This window comes from Sinocyclocheilus rhinocerous, unplaced genomic scaffold (genome assembly GCF_001515625.1).
Source record: "Sinocyclocheilus rhinocerous isolate Xijiao unplaced genomic scaffold, SAMN03320098_v1.1 scaffold1385, whole genome shotgun sequence".
NCBI lineage: Eukaryota > Metazoa > Chordata > Actinopteri > Cypriniformes > Cyprinidae > Sinocyclocheilus > Sinocyclocheilus rhinocerous.
In genome coordinates this window covers 532,366-553,694 of record NW_015657989.1, presented here as the reverse complement: position 1 = coordinate 553,694, position 21,329 = coordinate 532,366, and the positions used below count along the sequence as shown (strand labels likewise).

At 36.9% G+C, this 21,329-nt stretch overlaps 2 protein-coding genes and 1 pseudogene across 4 annotated transcripts in view; 1 reads left to right on the top strand and 2 right to left on the bottom strand.

Annotated features, from left to right (window-relative positions):
* Positions 1-836: 836 nt before the first annotated feature.
* On the bottom strand, positions 837-10,874 carry LOC107721990 (monocarboxylate transporter 7-like). The gene is made up of 7 exons (XM_016530218.1): positions 10,799-10,874; positions 7,864-7,979; positions 6,081-6,331; positions 5,806-5,949; positions 4,979-5,107; positions 4,065-4,856; positions 837-2,214 (listed from the first exon to the last, which is right to left on the bottom strand). Exons 3-7 carry the CDS (start codon positions 6,316-6,318, stop codon positions 1,994-1,996), a joined length of 1,524 nt encoding a protein of 507 aa, XP_016385704.1. The 5' UTR covers positions 6,319-6,331; positions 7,864-7,979; positions 10,799-10,874; the 3' UTR covers positions 837-1,993.
* On the top strand, positions 7,165-16,073 carry LOC107721982 (arylsulfatase G-like; annotated as a pseudogene).
* A 2,231-nt stretch (positions 16,074-18,304) lies between these two features.
* The window catches only part of LOC107721994 (uncharacterized), a 6,889-nt gene continuing 3,864 nt past the window's right edge, over positions 18,305-21,329 (bottom strand). For all 3 annotated transcript variants that reach the window (XM_016530222.1, XM_016530223.1, XM_016530224.1), the window contains exons 5-7: positions 20,593-20,688; positions 20,228-20,452; positions 18,305-20,143 (exon numbers count right to left, since the gene is read on the bottom strand). In XM_016530222.1, the coding sequence (XP_016385708.1) occupies positions 19,093-20,143; positions 20,228-20,452; positions 20,593-20,688 (1,372 nt within the window). In that variant the 3' untranslated portion in view covers positions 18,305-19,092. The remainder of the gene's footprint in view (positions 20,144-20,227; positions 20,453-20,592; positions 20,689-21,329) is intronic.

Genomic DNA, 21,329 nt, shown 5'->3' with positions numbered 1-21,329 from the left:
TATATTATTGTTTACCTTTACGTCATTACACCAATCTGTATCATCACATAAAAAACATCAATAAAAAGATTTGGAGTAAAATTGCAAGATGTAAACTTAGAATTCTGAGGAAAAAGTCAGAATTGTGAGATGTAAACTCGCAATTACGAGTTCATAACTAATAATTATGCGTCTGTGGTAGACCCTGACGAATGAGATTGGACATATATTTGGTGTGAGGCACTGCCAGTGGCTAAACTGCAAGGCTCCAATCACTTACGGTCAGTCTGACCGTCGACCACTTGACCTCTGCCCCATCTGTTTGCGTAAACTACAGTCTGCCATTGGATTCAAAATAGCTGACAGATACAAGGTAAGACCAAACCCTGCCATAGCTGACTGTAGTTTGCAGCAGTATAACTGATGTAGCTTAACATTTGAACATCACTGACTTGAATCAATCAGTATAGTATGTTACAGAATTTTAATGTAGATACTGTAATATGTACTCTACAGGCCTCATTACACTGGATTGAAGAGGGAGCTGACAGCACCGCACAACATTCAAAACCCACACAAGCCTTCCAAGAGTATAAACACTGGTTGTATATGTGCTTACTAATATTGGAAGGTGAAAAATCATGAGCCAGCCTGTATGATCTTTTGCGACCTACAAGCAGTATCAAGGCAAGTTGAGACATGTTGTATGCACATTCTTGAAAAGAGCTTTGGTTTGTATGGATGTATGGATCAAAAATAAAGTTTTATTTCTCTCTTTTTGTTGATTTTTAAAATATTAGTTAAATCAGAACAATTCAGACAACAGTCTAAAAAAATGTTTATTTTTCAATCTGATTTGAAGATTATTCTAACAGTTGTGTCTATTGTGCAGAAACAGAAGACCTCATAAGACCACATATTCACATTCCACTGAACATACAGCAAATATAATTCCTTTCCATTATGAAATTCAAGTCATGTGACAGTATTTCAAGAACAAATGTAGTTTTACTATAGAGGTAAGTGATGAAGCAGTCTTTTAAGACACACTCACATTTGAATTTGGCATTGCATCACTTTGGGAAAACCTTTGTCATCATTTCAGTAGCATCAACCTGAGCTCTGAAAAGCTTTGAATTCACAGTTATCTCTACATAATAGAGATGGAAATGTAATTCACAGTTCAGAACACTGTCGTGAGCATCGGAAGGCTAAACAACACCATAAACAGCATCCATTTAGGAGACAGATGTTGCAGTATACTAGTTGAAAGCTGACCTGAGGTGAGCTGAATTTGAAGTACTGAAGAGCAATCCATCGCTCTTTTGAAAATATTAAAAAAGGTTCCTTTTAAAAATAAAGTATCAAATACCTCTTTCTAACCCTTTTCTATAACATTTTAGATTGTTTAACCTTAGTTGATGAATTCAGCATTATCTTTGGTCATTGCTTTACCCATCAGTAATCACCCCTTGCCCATAATAACTAAAACCACGAAAATGTGGTTTCCTGTTACACATTATGTTTGTTTCTTTTGCATCTAGAATTCTAAACGACAAACGTCTCAGTGTTTAGTATTACAAACATTCATGAAAATGTGTTTTTCAAGTCTAATCAGTTTTCATGACAGCTACTGCTAATATAATGCACTATGATAATCACATGTATGATCTCAGTGTATAAACGTTTGCACATCTTAAAGGGTTAGTTCAACCAAAAATGAAAATTCTGTTATAACACTCCTATGCCATTCTAAACCAATGAAATATACAGACATAGAGCACCTAAAATATGGTAAACGGAAGCTAAACAACACTTGGGCGATGTGAGAAAAAACCCTAATTGTGCGTCAGTGATGACAGAATTTTCATTTTTGGGTGAACTAACCCTTTAAGCAATTATTATGAATCATAATGTAGTTATATTTTAGTTATAGTTGTGAAAGTTTTCCTATGTTATCACCAGGTCTCATAATACCTAAAGTTCAGCTAAATTCACAAAGGAAGTCTTTTTTTCAAGACTTGATAACTTGATTTTCGACTTCTAGGAATTCCTCTGGTTTGTCTTTGGACACTTGCTCTACTATGGGGTTATTTTGTCTATTGTCCCTCCTCGAGCACAGTTGAACTGTCTTAGCTGGATGTACGAGCCCAAGGAAGATAGAGCCTAGTCCCATTCCCGCAGCACAGGAGTAGAATGCAGCCCTGTAATTCTGTGTAACATCCACAAGGACGCCTAGAATATTTGAGAGGGAAATGTTGTTTTTTAAACTTTCTATTCATCAAAGAATCCTGAAAAATATAGCATGGTATATTAAGCAGCACAACTGTTTTCAACATTGATAATAATAAATGTTTCTTGTGCACCAAAACAGCATATTAGAATGATTTCTGAAGGATCATGCGACATGCGAGCTTCTGAAAATTCAGCTTTGTCGTCACAGAAATAAATTACATTTTAAAATACACTGCTAAAAAAAATTAAGGGAACACTTAAATCATACATTGGATCTCAATGAACTAAATTGTGTACTTCGTTGAGAAGAAAATTATGTGACAGTGGTCTATGGAAACCCAAATCATCAACCCACAGAGAGCTGGATTCAAAATCACACTGAAAATCAAAGGTAAAAAATGAAGTTACCGGCCGATCAGATGTGCATGAATTTCATCAAAGCAACTCAAAATGTAAGTGAGTAGTGTGTGTGGCCCCCACATGCCAGTATGCACTCCCGACAAAGTTTAGGCATGCTCCTGATGAGATGGCGGATGGTTTTCTGGGCAGTCTCCTCCCACACCTGGATCATCATCAGTGAGCTCCTGGGTTCTGTGGTGCTACTTGGTGGCTTCGGATGCTCCGATACATTCAGGTCTGGGGAAGGACCGGTCAATGGCTTCAATGGCATGAGAGCCGGTGAGGGCCAGTCAATGGCATCAATGCCTTTGTCATCCAGAAACTACCTACACACTCTGGCCACATGAGGCCAGGTATTGTCATGCACCAGGAGGAACCCAGGGCCCACTGCACCAGCGTAAGTTCTGACAGTGGCTCTGAGGATTTCATCCCGGTACCTATCAGCAGTAAGGGTACCGTTGGCTAGTACGTGGAGGTCTGTGCGACCCTCCAAGGACATTCCTTCCCAGACCATCACTGACCCAACACCAAAAAGGTCATGCTGGATGATGTTGCAGGCAGCATAATGTTCCCCATGGCATCTACAGACTCTTTCATGTCTGTCACATGCTCAGTGTGAACCTGCTCTCATCGGTGAAGAGACGGGGTGCCAGTGGCGGACCTGCAAATTCTGGTGTTCACTAGCAAATGCCAATCGAGCTTCATGGTGCTGGGCTGTGAGTACAGCTCCCACTACAGGATGTTGGGCCCTCTTGCTAGCCTTATGGAGTCATTATCTGACAGTTAAGTCAGAAACATGCACGTCAGTTGCCTGCTGGAGGTCGTTATGTAGGGCTCTGGCAGCGCTCCTCCTGTTCCTTCCTTGCACAAAGAAACAGATTCCAGTCCTGCTGCTGGGTTGTTGCCTGTCTCTTTCCTTGTGTAACGGCACATCTCCCGGTATTTCCTCCATGCTCTTGAAACTGTGCTAGGAGACGTATGATGTATGGATCATCATAGAGGAGCTGGGCTACCTGTGCAACCTGATTGGGTTGCAGGTACTGCCTCATGCTACAAGTAGTGAGAAGGACCTTAACAAATCCCAAAACTTGAGACAAATCAGTCAGGAAGGATAAGGAGAATACAATTGTCTGTGGCCACCACCTGCAAAACCATTCTCTTTTTAGGGGTTGTGTTACTGTTGCCTTTCCAGAGCACCTGTTGTCACTTTCATCTGCACCAAAGTAGGAAAAACTGATTCTCAATCACTTTTGCTTCCTAACTGGACAGATTGATATCCCTGAAGTTTAATTGACCTTGTGTTCTACTGTGATGATTACGTGTTCCCTTAATTTATTGAGCAGTGTATATTGTAATAGAAAGCAGTCATTAATTTCAATGTCAAAAACACAAAAAAATCTTACCAACCCCAAAACTTTGAATGGTAGTGTAAAACATTTAATTCTTCTTACCTCCTAATGGTGGACCTGCCAGTCCTGCAAAGCTCTGAATACAGACGTAGACGCCTACAGCTAAGGGCATCCTCTGGATCCCTACGACATCGTCCTCGGCCAACATTGGGATGTGCGTGGATGCAATGTTCCCAAGTAAGAAGCCATAAAGCACACAGCATACCGCCAGTCCCCAGAAGCCATTTACCACGGCGAAGAACACCAGCACCAGGCACATCAGTGACACGCATCCGAGAAGTACGAAGATCTTCCTGATGCGCCCCCAGTTCAGGACCCATCCGATGGAGAGACGTCCAAAGATCTCAGCAATGGCCATTGTTGACAGCATATAGGCAGCCTTGTCCCTCTCGGTACCCAAACTGGCGCTGAGCTCCACCACATACAGCTGTGGGGCGAAAAAGCCAAGTGTTGCAAAAAGGCCAAAGGCTGAGTAGCATAAGAAACTGCCTTCTTTTAGTACAGTCAAATCCAGGAGCTTATTTCTACTTGAAATGCCCTGTTTTTTTGGAGGGATCTGAAGTGGTTCCACTTCTCCCTGTTCCTTCCCAGATTTGAGACCCTGTTCCAGCTCATCAAGTGACTGTACACCTGAATCTCCAGAGCTCACAGAGCCTTGCATTTGTTCTTCAGGAAGAGAGCATGTGATCTTCTGCTCAGTTCCTGTTGGAGAAGTCTTTGGTTTGATGACTATGGGACGGAGCAAAGCCCCACAGATAATAATGATGCCCTGTAACGTTCCAATCACCACCATCGTGTACCTCCAGCCAATGCAGTTCTTAAGAGCTGTGAAGGCTGCAGAAACAAGAAAGCAGTATGTTTGACTCTGTGTGTTACAATTATAAAACACTTATTTTAACATAATGACACATAATATGTGATGATATTACACTGAAGATGAGCATGCCTGTCCTCACCTGGAGCAAAAGCAAATATAGCAAATGACTCTCCAGTGGAGGCCATGGCTGTGACCACAGAACGACGCCTGCTGAAGTACTGGGACAAGATTGTGACGGTTGGCAGAAATGTCAGACAGTAACCCAGTCCTACAGAAAGGAAGAGACATCTGAAAATCATTAGATGCTTTGTTCATCTTGGTTTTGCTTTTAGTTAGTAAATCAAACCTTTCAAGCAAACATATACATTATTAGTTTTTTATTGTAAAATGTCTATACTAACAGACAATCCTGGAGCGTGTTTAATTATAACACGAACATAATACAGTTAATTAAAAAATAATAATGAAAAGAGATCCAATGTTTCAGAGTCATACAGGTATGTAATTACCTCTGCATACATTTCTGTTCTTGCTCTCTTACAATTAATTTATGTATTTTTTAAAAGAAGTCTCTTATGTTCACCAAGCAATTTAAAATAACTGTTTTCTATTTTAATATATTTTAAAATGTAGTTTATTCCTAGCCATTACTCCAGTCTTCACTGTGATACTTCAGAAATAATTCTAATATGATCTATATGGTGCTCAAACAACATTTTATCAAACTACTTATTATTATCAATGTTGAACATGGCCGTGCTGCATAATTTTTTATTTTTTACAAGATTCGTGAAAGAATAGAAAGGTCAAAAGAATAGCATTTATTTGAAATATAAATCTTTTAGAACATTATAAATGTATTTACTGTAACTTCAGCAATTTAATGCATTCTTGCTGAATAAAATATTAATTTCTTTAAAAAAAAATTACTTACCTATATATTTTATAGTGCAAGGCTTTACCTACCTGTCACAATCCCAATAGTGAGGTACATCTGATTGATGGAGCTGGTGAATGCTGTTGAGATTGTGCCCAGAGATATGAGAAATCCTCCAAACATCACAACTGGCTGGAAGCCAAATCGATTACTCAGCACTGATGATAAAGGAGCTGAAGGGCCATAGACATGGATGCCAAAGTTACAGAAATTAACCCATAAAAAAAGAGAGTCAGCATGCAGCTAAGCGGAGTAAGTTGTTTTTTAAAGTTTCAAAATTTAAAGTAACAGTTACAGCCCTTACCTGTGAAAGTCATAACAAAGACACATATTGAAATGATCCATGATACTCGACTGTTGCTCTCGCCAAAGTCACTCATTAAATCCTTGAGAAAAATCCCGAAACTTTTGATAACCCCATAAGTGAACACCTCCACCAGGAAAAAGGCCACAGCCACAATCCAACCCCAACCACCATCTGGGACCTCCGAGTACACTTTAGAGCCGAGGCAACCTTTCAGTCGGAAAATCCACTGTGCCATTTTGACCTGCGACCTGTGAATGTGACAAAGACAAATGTGAGCTATAGTTAAGTTAATAAGCGAATTAACTTTTACAGCCACTCAGATCCATCAGTATAAACTGTATTTGGACATAACCATGATCATTCATCCTTGTAAAGAGACATCTCCACAATGCAACCAATATGTTGAATTTTAAATTAGACACTGTTAAAGATGAAAAACTCAAATGTACATGGTTAATAATTCTATAAACAGCTCTATTCAAATGTCAAACAACTGCAATATCAGCTATTAAATTAGTTTAACTATTTCACGTATCAGGTTTTGGGACAGAGGTTTCTATTTAGTTGACCATCTGATGTGTGCTAGAGACTGGTGTTGTTAGTGTTAACTAAAATCAAGCTGCAATAAGTTTATCATATTTATTATATTATCACAATATATGTTCTAATATTTATATAAATGACTAAACTATAATGAAAATTAGAAACGTATTAAAATTAAAACTCAAATAAAAATAAAGAAAAAATAAATAGAAATATTTTAAAATAACAAAAACTAATAAAAATGACAAAAGCACATTAAGCAAATTAATAAAACTAAAAATTTAAATAAAAGCTGAATACATAGGCTACAATCGCACAAATCACAGTTTGACGCTGTAGCTATACATTTACAGTGTTGCAAAAAAATGTGCAAATCTCATACAAAATGAATGGGAAAAAAAACAGCTCATATAAAATTTATAATATAAACCACTGACCAAGTGGAAAAAAACAGCAGGTATAACCAATATAGCGCAAGGGGCGTTACCAGAGGGACCGTTACGCCATGATAGGGGCGGGGGGACATGAGTGTCAACAAACTGATGAGCAGAACAACGATGAAATATTTTCATTGATTGAAATCATCGCTCGGCATTAGGTGAGGTGTAATCAGTCTCATAATATTGTTATAAGTCAGCATAGTATAGCATGTTTTAAATGCTATGCATTTCGAATCTGAAGTTTGTTTAATTTCTTCTTAGTCTTTCCCAGTGTTAGGACAGCGACAGCTAACATTATTGTAGAACATTCCTACCATATTCAGACTACAAAACTTAGTCAAAAACGTTACTGCTTTAACTCCTCAAAGCATCTTTAACAAATTGTATGGCATAATGTTGTCACAAATAAACATTCATTAAACATATATTAAATGTAAATAATTTAATAATATTTTGTTCATGTTTGAAAACATTTGTGTTTTCCTAAATCACTTTGCACGTTATCAAAATTAAGGTGAGTCAGCAGATGTATTTTTTTCCCCAACCATCTTGCACCACCTGCTCCATCATGATTCCAGCATGATCGTGTTTTCTCAGCTCCTTGCCACGTGGTCGTTTCTATGGTCAAGAACGCTTGATATACGAACATATAATTGTGTATTCCTGCATGTTGGGGCGCATGCAGTTTTGCCGCATTTCCTGACCCATGTCAGTTGTTTAAGACTTTAGTACTAGTAGTCACTTAACCATTGATATATAGTAACACTGAACAGTAAGAACGAAAAAAGAGTGCTTACCTGTTCCTGTCAGTGAGAGGAATATTGTTACTGCACTACTGTGGTGGTGTGTAAAGAGTCCATGTGCTGCTTCCACTGTCTCCAACACTGAGGTCCTCTATGGCGGGAGGTTACAGCTGTTGAGTAAGTTGAGGATTGGATTACATTCAATATTGAATGAAAGGCTACGCCAGCAACTCCCCTTTCCCCTTGAGCTGGAATGTCAAAGGAACATGCGGTCTGTTCTCCCCCACCGTAGTGTAAAGTGGAGCTGCAGGAGTGACTATACTGAATGTTTTAAACGGAGTGGTGCATTAGGTAAAGTTTGTTACATAACAGTCAGCAAGATCTGCTCAAACCCAACAGTGAATAGGCTCTCCTCTGAGATATCCAGAGGGCTTTAACTGCAACCTCAGATAGTGTTTGGTTCCTATGTGACTGTTAGCGTACTGTTAGTTTGACCAATCATTACCGATCATATTATTAAAGTACATTTATGTAATTCAGGGGTCTTCAATCTTCAAGTCGAGAAACCCTTGGTGGATAAAAAGATGGAGCACGATACATTACATATTTATTTTATCAAATGCCTGAAATATCCATATCATACCATATTAATGTAATTAGAGTGATTCTTGTTTTTTTACATTGTTGTTAAAATAACTATTAATTATGTACAGTCATATATCTCTGCATTACATTTTAATTTGACTTAATATGTTTAAATGTTGAAGGGAGAATTAAACAGTAAGCGATACTTTTGCTTTGTGTTTACTTTAACTTTGATTTAAGTTATCATAGTCTTGTATTTTGTTTAATATATATGTATATATATATATATATATGCAAATGTATTCTTTAGGATAAATCCCTTGAGATGCATCATCTCGTTTTCAAGGGGGTCATAATACACAAAAATTAGATAACATAACACAAAACAAACAACACCCCATTACAATATTAACACATGAAATATTAATAGTTACCTAGCACTTATACAGATATAAACATAGATATCATAGAAATCTGGCCCAGCAGCCCTAGCCATCCTAAGCCAAGGCATGTTCATGAATGGGTTAAATTAGGTCAAAATAAACAAAAACCATTAACATTAAGTACACAGGTCCTTCTGTATCAATCATTCTTTTTCTTCCCCTTTAGACTACTTTTATAATGGAAGTCCAAGTTAATGCACTTTTTATTCACAAACATTATGAGTTTGAGATCAATTGGCCCCCTGCTATATTCATTTTTATTCATATTTTGTTTATTTGAATTAATATTTTGTTTTTATTTTTCTGTTTTAACTTTATTTTTTAAAGTTTTAGTAATGTTGTTGTGTGTTTTGTCATTTTTAAATGTATCTGTATATTTTCTATTTCAGTTTTAGTTTTAGTCATATTAGGTATTAGTACAAGTTAAACTAAATGAAAATGAGAAATGAGTTGAAATAAGTTTCAGTTTTTAATATTTTATTTCAATTAACATTTGTTTTATTTCAAGTAACGAAATTATTTATTTTTTTTGGAAATAGTTTTAATTTCAGTTAACTATAATAACCCTTATGTAGACCCCCTGTTGAAGATATTTGATTGGCCTAAAATATTAATCATGCTGTTTTTCTAGTTATTTTTTTCCTCTTGTCTGAGTATGTTAAGTAGCAATCAGAGTATTAGTAATACTGTGTCAAATAAATCATAATTTAAATGTCTTCTTTTTTAGATATAGCATTTAAAAATGGCACAGTTTGGATTCTGTTTACTGCTTCTGTTCTCTGGACTGATTCATCACATCAAAAGCCATATTAAAAAGGAAGACAAAACTGGGGTAACGGAATGACCCAATTTCATCATTATCCTAGCCGATGATATTGGATTGGGTGACCTCTGGGTGTACAGGCCTGACAACTCCACACCAACACCCTGGCTGAACTCATTAATGCTGAAGGGCAAAAGGTAGTGTTATCATTAGCCTATAGTTTGTCCATGCATGACACAATTTTGTGCTTGATTATGTATAATTATAGGCGCTTGTGTCTGGTAAGATTACTTGACCTTAGTTCTGCATTTGACTTGATGTCAACGGGGCATGGCATTGGATTGGTTCTTTTCATACCTTTAGGATAGATCAGTAAAGGTTACGATTGGAAATTCGTTCTCTCCCTCTGCACCACTCACACGTGGGGTACCTCAGGGGTCCCTTTTGGGACCTATTTTATTTTGATCATATATGCTATTGGGTTCTATCATGAGGAAATATAATATTTCGTATCACTGTTATGCTGACGATACACAGATTTACATCCCTCTTAGCTCTGATAACTCTTATTCTGACCTTTTCAAATGTTTCGAAGATATCAAATGCTGGACTGCAAGAAACTTTCTCCAATTAAATGAAAGCAAAACTGAGATTGTTGTCTTTGGACCTCCTGTTGCTGTCTCTGATATCACTAGTAATCTAGATTTTGTTTTGTCATCAAATATTCTTCCTTTTGCTAAAACCTTAGGTGTGATTTTTGACACAGATCTGAACTTAAGGATTTGGAGACCGTTATCCATGCATTTATCTCTTCTAGACTAGATTATTGCAGTCCACTTTATATGCGTCTCTCAACCTTTCATCATTGTATCGCTTGCAGTTGTTTCAGAATACAGCCGCGAGGTTACTGACTGGCACTAGGAGAAAGGAAAGCATTTCCCCGGTCCTAGCATCTCTTCACTGGTTACTGGTGCAGTATAGGATCCATTTTAAGATTTTATTATTTGTTTTTAAAGCGTTATCACCGTCATATCTGTCTGAACTTCTCAGCTACCAACAATCTTCTCGAACTCTCAGATCCTCTGATAAACTCCTCCTACATATACCTCGCTCTCGCTTGAAGTATAAGGGGAACGTACTTCAATATACTAGACACTAGTTGTTTTTAAATGTGCTATATAAAAAAATTAACCTTGACCTTGGTGATTTGCAGATTCACAGACTTCCACTCTCCTGCCTCCACATGCTCACCATCACGTGCTGCCCTCCTGACTGGCAGACATGGGCTACGCAATGGGGTCAGTCGGAGGACTGCCACTCAATGAGACAACGTTTGCTCAGCTCCTGCATGATGCAGGTTATTACACAGCCATTATCGGTAAGCCCAGAAACGCGACATGCAGAGAACAATTAACATCCTGAGAGCAATGAACTCTACACTAATTATATGTCATAATATTTCAATTCCAATTATTTATTGCACTTAAATTGATTTTAAAACAGGAAAATGGCACCTTGGACACAATGGTTCCTACAATCCTGTTCATAGAGGTAAAATCCAGCAACTTAATATTTTATTTTTTTGAATTCGTTTTTATTTGTAGATTTTACGTCTTTCCTTGACAGCATAAGGTTTTTATAGTTTTTTTTCACATTTATTATATTTCAAGTGATGAAAATGTTACTTAAAACAGTGAAATACAAATGTATTATTAAACATCATTAAATTATATTACTTCATTCAAATGTATTTGTTTATTTATTTAATAAAAGTTTTCTTGACATGGAGTTAATTTTTTCCATATTAAATTACATTTTGATATATAAATTGTAATTATTGCCTAACATTATACATTTATTTTAAGCTACTTCATTAGGAAATGCTCACTTTTGTGTGTTTACACTACAGGTTTTGACTATTACTTCGGTATTCCTTATAGTAACGACATGGGCTGCACTGACAAACCAGGTCTCGACCTTCCCAGCTGTCCTCCTTGTGTCCGCAGTCAATATACTACAAGGTTTGTGTTGCTATCCAGGTCATCATCCAAGTCTAAACACACATCAGATGCCTTATAGCCTGAGGTTTTGTATACGTCACATATGTTTACTGAAATATGTCAAATCTTCACTCAACAGGAAGCATGAAGAATGCTACACTGAAGTGGCATTACCTCTGTTTGAAAATGAGACAATAATTGAACAGCCCTTGGACACATGGAGCCTTAAAAACAGATATGCCTCAGCGGCAGTCAAGCAGATATTCACAGCCAGGTGCGTTCACCACTTCTATGATTATATACATATATTCTATCTGGTTTCAATACCGACCTGAGCTCATTTTCATAATAGTCTGCCTTCTGGCAAATTGTGTGTATGAGTATTTCTAATAACGTACTTTCTGTTTATTTTGTTGTTGTTGTTGTTGTTCAAAATTGTGTACTATTCATATTATTATTACTGTTATTACACCTCTTGAACTTCCTGGTAAAACATATGTGAAATCAAATGGTCTTAAACAGGTTTTAGGCTCAGTATTACGTGTGAAGCCAAAAACATTCTTGATTAAAAATGGATTATAAAAACAATTTTGCGACTCGCAGGGGACTTTGTTCAGTCAATATAAGGTCTCTAGTCTGTAAACAAGTTTACTGGGCAGGCGAAGTTGCAGTGTTGACCTTTGACACAGTCCAAGGATAGATCATCATCTGTTGGGCTGTGTGCAACCAAGTCTCATCTATTTGTCATTTCAGCTGTGTACTCGTACAGACAATTGAGACCTGTTACTGTTTCAAAGCTAGCATCACTGCAGTCCTCGCGTAAATCTCTTTAAATCAATAGATAATATACTGACATTAAAATGTAATCAATTATTTTCATGTTAGGGCCAGTAATCAATAAATAGCAGATACTAATGTTATTTTGTATATTATATACTATTATATATTGTATACTATTTTGTCTAAAAAACATTTTAAAAATAAAACACTGAAAAATGCAAACTTTTGTTTTAAATTCTACAAGTGAATTTAGGCATCACAATATTATAAAACTGTATGAAATAAGGATATTCATTTTGTTATTAAATTATTAGTGTTTTTAAAGGTTAACAGTTTGTGGGCATTAGATGACGACAGAGGTAATCTAACTGTAAACAGAGTAAATGAGCATGTACAATTAAATTTATATTATCAACTGATACCAATACACTACCGTTCAAAAGTTTTGGGTCAGTTTATTTAAAAAAAAAAGAGAATTAATACTTTTATTCAACAAGGATGCATTAAATTCATCACAAGTGACAGTAAAGACAATTATATGTTAGATTTCTATTTAAAGTAAATGTTTTTTTTAACTTTCTTTTCATCAAAGACTTTTGAAAAAATGTATCACGGTTTCCACAAAAATATCAGAATGATTTCTGAAGGATCAGGGGCCTCATTTATAACCGTTGCGTACGCACAAAACCTGCCCTGAAAGAGGCGTACGCCACTTCCTACGCAAAAGGTGGGATTTATAAAAACAAACTTGACTGGAAAATTTGCGCACCTTGCATGCAAACTCTGACCCATGCGTACGGACTTTTTTTTTTTCCTGGAGAGAGAAAAGTAATGAAGTAAACAATGATTTCAAACTCAGTTTTCATGTCGATATACACATTTACATTAAATATTCCACTCTCATTAATGGAGAAATTACATAACTGAAATTACATAGTCATTACACAGAAGTTAAACCAAAATTATATGAATTTAGACATAGCCTATTGGATGCGCTTGATCACTTTTCTTGTGGCATGCTATGTTTTAATGCCAGCGAGGAGTGCTATGCGCACAATAATTCATCTTTAAATTAAACTGCAGATCACATGTTATGAGAAAATATTTTTAGTGAGAACAATGATCAATGATGCACACTTACTTCGATATTATAGCGGACACTGCTGGATTCAGTGGTCGAACGGTCCATTGTCCGGTTTGAATAGGTCCAGTGATAATAGCTACTGTACAACCACAGCTGCACGTGTTGATGTCGTGTGAAGGCATCTCCACAACATTATGAAAGATACCACTGTATTTGAAGGATACAACTTGAAGAAAACGGAAAGATTTGCACATTTCCTTTTTAAAATACTTTTGTCAATGACACGCGAGTCAGACAATTGTATTTACACTGCAATAAATATGCTCCGCAGACGTTTTCCTCTTTTGTTTTTTTATCCGCCATCTCTATCTTTCTGTCGCTCGGCTCGGCTAATGTCCGTCCCATGCACTGAACGCGCTCTCCTCCACATCACGAGTAGACACGCCCCTTATTGCTGATTGGCTACAAGTTTGTTTTGCTATTCGGCCCGAATCAGTTTTCTAAAGTGTTTTTGAAAAATCACATACCCTGCCTTTAATGTCTTGTACCTTTGAAGGTGTTAAACATTGTGTCACGTGGATGGAATGTGCATGGAAATGATATGCAGATGAGGTTATGCATAGTAAAACAAGGCGTTGTAAGCTCCATATATGGTGATTTTGGGGAGGAGTCGGGGTGGAGATGCACGTAGGCACAATCTTACCCTGACTGGGATTTACAGTATAAAGGGATTTTTGCGCAGGTTTTATAAATCTGAAAACTTTTGTGCGTATGCAAAATCTAGCTTTTGTGCGTACGTACACTTTTAGGATGAAATCTACCGAGAGTTTTATAAATGAGACCCCAGGTGACTGAAGACTGGAGTAATGGCTGCTGATATTTCAGCTTTGCCATCACAGGAATAAATTATCAATTATTTTAAACTGTAATATTTCACAATTGTACCGCTACATTGTGCCTCTCTGTAACAAACGTATCCTTCTGTTTTTGTACAGTTTGGGTAATATCTTATGTTTTGTGTTAATGTGTCTGTGTAGCATTTCTAAGAAGCAGCCGTTCCTCCTGTATGTGACTCTTGCTCACATGCATGTCCCACTGTTCCATAACTCCTTCCTAAATGTTACGACACAAGACCCTTACACAGCCAGTCTCAGTGACATGGACTCTATGGTGGGGACAATCATGCAGACGGTCAGCACTGAGCAGCTGGAAAACACATTAATATGGTTCACTGGTGAGTTATTTTACACGTATTACACTTTAAGCTGTTTTAGTTAAAAATTTGCTTACTATCAATACAATGAAACATCAATTTCTAAGGTGACAATGGCCCGTGGGAGCAGAAATGCCAGTTTGCTGGGCATGTTGGGCCTTTTGTTGGAAAGTGGCAGGCAAGCAGAGGTAATGAAGAAACTGTCATATAAAATGTTTACCTTTATAGTCTCCTTTATTGAAAATATTATAAGGTGTTATATCTTTAACCTAAAGATATTTCATGAATGAAGTTTTTTTTTTTTTTTTCTGTGGTGCAGATTTCATGCTTACTTATGACTTCTCCTCAGTTGTTTTAGATAACAAACCCACTAATTGAATTATCATGTAATACTCTGTTTTCATTCTTTGGAGCAGGTGGTGGCTCAGCCAAGAGAACCACATGGGAAGGAGGTCATAGAGTTCCCACAGTGGTCGCATGGCCTAAGAAGATCAAACCCAACAGCACCAGCAGCGCCCTGCTGAGGTACTGGAACATTATGTAGCATGATTGTTTTGTTTTCATTGAATGACGACTGGCTTTAACTCCTTAGTGGTCTGGACATCTTTCCAACTATCCTCTCCCTGGCTGGTGTAAAACCACCATCAGATCGACGCTATGACGGCATTGATATAACCGACATTCTGCTCAACGAATTAATGTTTTTAATTGACAAATACAGACTTATTTTAAACTATTTAATTTTATATTTTTGTTTATATTTTAAACAGTTGATTTAATTCGTTTAAATGTATGTTTTAATTCACACAGTTAAATGTAACCTTAAAATAATAAACTAAAACATCACATTTTTATTTTAACTGAATGTTTATTGATTTTTAACAAGAATAAAATACAAAATAACACATATCAAAATTACATAAATCAAAAAAGTCAAATTTTTAAATTGATAAACATTTTAAAGTATTTATTTAATTCACGTTTAAAAATATAGTTAAATGTAACAGTAAATTATAAATGAATAAATCACATTTTTAAATTGATAAATAAATAGACATTTTAAACTTTTAAACATTTTTTTCAATCATGTTTAAAAATGTATCGGTGAAATAAATTAAGAAATATCATTTTCTTAAAATTGACAAATAAATAGACATATTTTAAACTAATTATTTCTTGTTTAAAAATGTAGTGTAACATGGAATGTGGAATCTACCTATACATATCTATGAGTGCTCCCATGTATGAACTGTCCAATGGCATTTTTTAAAATGACTGTGTTACTACGCTGGTATTGGTTGATTTAATGGTTCTGATGTGCTCTCTCAGGTGGATCAGTGACATGCGGTGGAGGAAGTGGACAACAGCAGTATCACGACCCCCCTCTGATATTTGACCTCTCACAGGACGAGGCAGAGGAGACCCCTCTGAACCCTGAGAGTGATGAGTACAGATCTGTCTTGAAGGAAGTGGAGAGAGAGAGGGAGGCTCTGCTATGGGACATCGCCACAGATAAGGTATCATTGGCCGACTACACCGTGATTCCGGCTGCAGTCCCCTGCTGCCAGCCACACAACTCCGCCTGCAGATGTCACAGTTTAAAATGAGGTCAGTCGGGCTCAGCCTTGAACTCAGCACTGTTTGTCAATGGGTTAGATCACATCAACATATTGAAAGCACTGTTTTTTCCTACACTGGGAAGAGCATAGTTCAAATATTGAACGCAGTGTCCCAGAAAACCACACTAGATTACTAAGAAGATATGTTGTTGATGTGAAATGCTAAAGCTGTGTAACAGGAAACTATTGATTCCAAGATGTTGCAGTACATTTAAATTCTGCTTTTTCATTATGAGCTAGACCAGGCCAGTTGCATAAACATAGCCACTATGTTAAGACTGTGTCTTAAGAAATAGTTTAACCAACTAGCAGTTAGGCAAGAGGTAATCAGCCTTACTTTTCTGACTCAAATTGGGCCAATCTAACGTTTTGTAACTGACTTAAAAAAATTATAACCAGTCTTGAAGAAAACAAATTAGATGACTAACTTTTTAAGACTAGTCTAAGCAGTTTATGCAAACTGGGGTCACTCCCCAGGGGCCTGTAAGGGGGTAATCACAATTACTGATCTTTATATTTCTAAAGAAATCATGAGATTAATAACTGTTTCATTCTTTTGACAGCTCTATTTTTTAACAATATGAAATTATCTTAAAAGAGTATATATTTTAGACAATTAAAATACATGATTGTATGAGATGCAAATAAATATAGATGGAAATATTTTAATTTATCTTGTGAGTTTTATATAAATGACAAAATGGGGAATGACTTTCACTTTCCCTAGTTTGATACCATGTCTCCATCTTGTGGTAGTACTTTTGCCATAACTGTAACTGCATAACTTATTATTGGATTGATTAATAATTAAGAAACTGACAGTATTGTTTTGTTAATTACTAAATATATCAACTTATCACATGACTGATTAAAAAAAAAAATTATATTACCAGGATTTCTGACATGAATCTAAAATTGTTTCTGAAATTAAATGACAAACATTTCTATATCCAATTTATGCTTTCACATACATTTGAACATAAATATTACATTAATAACAAATTTTAAAATGCAGTTTTAGATTTAGTCCAATTTCCATTGGCTGCTCCCATTTATGAACTATCCAATGGCATTTTTAAACTTATTTGGTCAGTTAAAATACTGTTATTTTTTGGTATTGTGAATTCACTCATGGTTTCCAACGTGTTCCCTTAGTAGACATTGAGTTTCATTTCAACCTCATTCTTTATTCGTTTGCTGTTAGTAAGCACATTGGTGAATCCAAACATACATACAGTGATGAACACATGCTCTGGCACTCATGCAGAATGAAGTCTAGGCCGACAGATGTGGCTCTGTCAAATGAACATGAAAATGTCACATTACGAGTGGCGCCAACTGAGATGCTCTTATACTATTCCCAACTTAAAATAAGATACAGAACCTCATACTGTTAAAAATGTTAACTTAAATCCTTGAAAAAACAAATAATTTAGGATGCTCTGAATTTGTAATGCTACTGTGCATTCATAATTGTCTTGCTGTGCTGATTCGGGGAAAAAAATAACACCTGTGTGTGATAAGAGATCACCTTATCTGAGAAAATAAAGAAGTATCCTTTCCTATTAATCAACAAGCAATTCCCTTTTGAGTACATTTCTGTTCCCATATTAGTATTACAAGCAGCCACTAAACACAACATCACAGCAGAATATAGAAGAACAGTCAACGAGCAGCCTACTTGACCTGGTGCAACATTAAGTTAGGATGGGGAAAATAAAATACATTATCATTGTAAACAATGTGCACTGTAATTTCTTACAAATTTGGGTTATTTTCCTTAGCTCATAAAGTTTCTGTATGGAAATTAGTGTTTTGAACATAAATTAAGCTACAAGGAAATTAAAAACCAAAGACCCTGAAATTATATAAAAAAAATAAAAAAATCTTAACAGCCATTAGCCACCTACACTAAATATACCAATGCATTTTAATTATAATAAAAGGATCGTTCACCCCAAAATGAAAATTCTGTCATCATTTACTCACCCTCATGATTTTCCACTTCCCTCATGAAAATAATTTAAAAACAAAAGATGATACTTTGAAGAATGTTTCAACTGTACAATGAAATTCAACTGGGTCCACAACAACATTGGACAGAAAAACAGACATTTTTCCAAATATTGGAAAATTTTTCCAAAAGTCATTCAGGTTTGGAAGAACATTAAGGGGGGAATAAATATAGACAATTTTCAATTTGGGGTGAACTATCCCTTACATTATCCAAAGTTCCAGTAGAGCAAACATCTGTGAGCAACATGCTTTTACAGTTGGATGAAAAAAAAGGGAAGTGCCTTAGAAAGTGACATGTCAGTTAAAATCGGGTTTTGAAAATGCTCAAATAGATCAGCAACATGTCACGGGGTAATTGCTGTTGCTAAAATCATACAAACATAGAAATATTTTTATTAAGAATGGTGAATTTTAGAATCAAGGTGCCATAGCGATGTGCACTGCTTTTTCTCGCCCACTACCATGGATTCATAACTATTCGTTGCATGTGGAATTTGCTCACAATCCTGAATGGCACATTAGTCAGTGCATTATCTCTGTTTGTTCACATTGTTTGTGGGGAAAAATTCAGTGTATCTTCTGTAAACAGTCTGAACACATCCACAGTGGATCAATGCAAAAAAAAAAAAAAAGACGTGTTCCTCCCTTTATAGTTACATGCACTCACTCATTTTGAGATCACAGTAGAAAAACGTCTTGGATGATAACTGGGAAAGAGCCAAAGGGAGGACTCTTTGAACACTGTGTCCAATCTATGACTGTACTAATTCTCCATGGGAATTAGTTAGTATCTGGTTGGTGGGTAGTGATGATTATATGACTGTCCGTCTCGTGACATTGCATTGAATCAATCTCTATGGCGTGTAAAACAAGCGTGTTGACATCAGCAGTATTTGCATCAAGGTTACTGACAGTCTCTGTCACGGGGGCCATTTGCGTGCTCACTGCTTCCTCAATTCCCTCAAGTATCAAAATGGCACTGCTAGGCTGAAAACATTTTGCATTGAGCTTGTTCACTTCCCCGACATGCACCTCATTCTCTTCCTGAACAGCAGCATCTTCGCTGCAGTCTTCATCACTGACTCCATTCTCCTGGGTTGCATGTTCCTCTGTTATACCAGCTTTATCTTGACCTTCAATATCTGGCGTGTTCTCCTCAAAAGCATCATGGAGTGCAACATCTTCTACAGTTGTAGCTGCGGTTTCAAGTACCTTCTCAGCATTGTCTTCCTCGACAGCACTGAGATCCATAGTAACTTCATTATTATGGATCCTTACTCCTGGATCTTCTTCATGAGGGGCTCGTCTCACATCGCTGTCCTGTTCAAGTCCAATATCTTGACTTCCCTTCTTCACTTCACTGAAATCATCAGGAATCTTTTTCTCGATGACTCCGTCTACTGAGGTAACATCTACTGCATCTTCAACAACAGTCGTTTCTTGTTCAAGATCTTCTTCATTGCATGCATCTCCTTGCTGAATCTGGTCTTCAATCAGTCCATCTATCTGTGGAGCAAGATAGTCACAATCATAATTTTGTAGATCTTTGGCATCCTTATCAAGCCTTTGCGTTTCTTTTGATCCAATGTGTCCATCCTCTTCCTCGGTTTCAACAGAAACAACAAGGTTCGGGTGGACTTCAACTACTAATGTAATGTAACTCTCTCCCTCTTGAGGCAGCTGCTCATGGCCAATTCCCTGCTTCAGGTCAAGTGCAGTCTGTTCTGCATCACTCGGTCTCGACTCGGAGTCTGAAACATCTGTAAGTTCATTTAAAGGTCCGCTAGATGTGGCTCCTGGATTTTGTAATGAAGGGAGGTGAGGAGCAGGGCTGTAAAGAGATGTATATCATTAGGAGAAGGTAATCTTAATGTTACATCATCATGTGCTTTATGTCGTTGCGACCGGTTTTTACCTCTCTGCGGATTCATATGGAACAGGGGTAGGCCATAATTCTTGGGCCCCGCCCCCTTCCTCCTGCACCCAGCCACGGTTAGAGGAAGCGTAAGTCAGAATGGCTTCTGTCACAGTGTAAGGGGTGTGACCCTGCACACAGTCCTCAATGTGCTTGACAGGAAGCTGAGTCTGCAGGAAAAGATGGAGCTGGCTATCTGACAGGCATACCGTCATGTGCAGCACTCTGTATAGAAAGACGAAAGTTTGGTGTTAAAATGAATATTTCTGTACTATTTTATTTGCTATTTTTAATTCTCTCGTTTTTTAAAATGCTTTGTAAGCAAGCAAGCACCAGAAGATTTTAAATAAAACACTAGAACTGACTTGTCCAAGAAGCTCTGAAGACCTTTTCTCCTCCTTTCAATGAATTCATCATTAATAAATGAGAAGAAAGACTTTTTGGGCAGATCAGGAACAGGCCTGTGGGAAATACAACGATGTATTTAACTCTAAAGATACAAAAAAAGAAGAAACAATGCAGAAAAAGTCCCTACTGGATGGTAAATTGATACTATTGCTTGCAGTAAACGACTTGTGTGCTTGGGGTCGTTGTCTTGCTGCATGACCATTGTCTCTCGCGATTCAGTTCTTGGACAGATGCCCTGACATTTTCCTTTAGAATTTGCTGGTATAATTCAGAATTCATTGTTCCATCAATGATGGCATGCCGTCCTGGCCCAGATGCAGCAAAACAGGCCCAAACCATGATACTACCACCACCACGTTTCACAGATGGGAAGGATCTTATGCTGGAATGCAATTTGTCTGACTGTGGATTTGTGGAGTCCAAACACTTTAGAGATGGTTTTGTAACCTTTTCCATCCTGATAAGCAACAAAAACTCTTTTTCTGAGGTCCTCAGAGACCTCTTTTGTTCATGTCATGATTCACTTCCACAAACATGATCAGACTTTGATAGATCCCTGTTCTTTAAATAAAACAGGACACACACTGACACCTGATAGTCATCCCACTGATTGAAAACACCTAATTTTGCCTTCAAATTAACTGCTAATCCTAGAGATTAACATACTTCTGCCTTTTACAGATGTATTAGATCA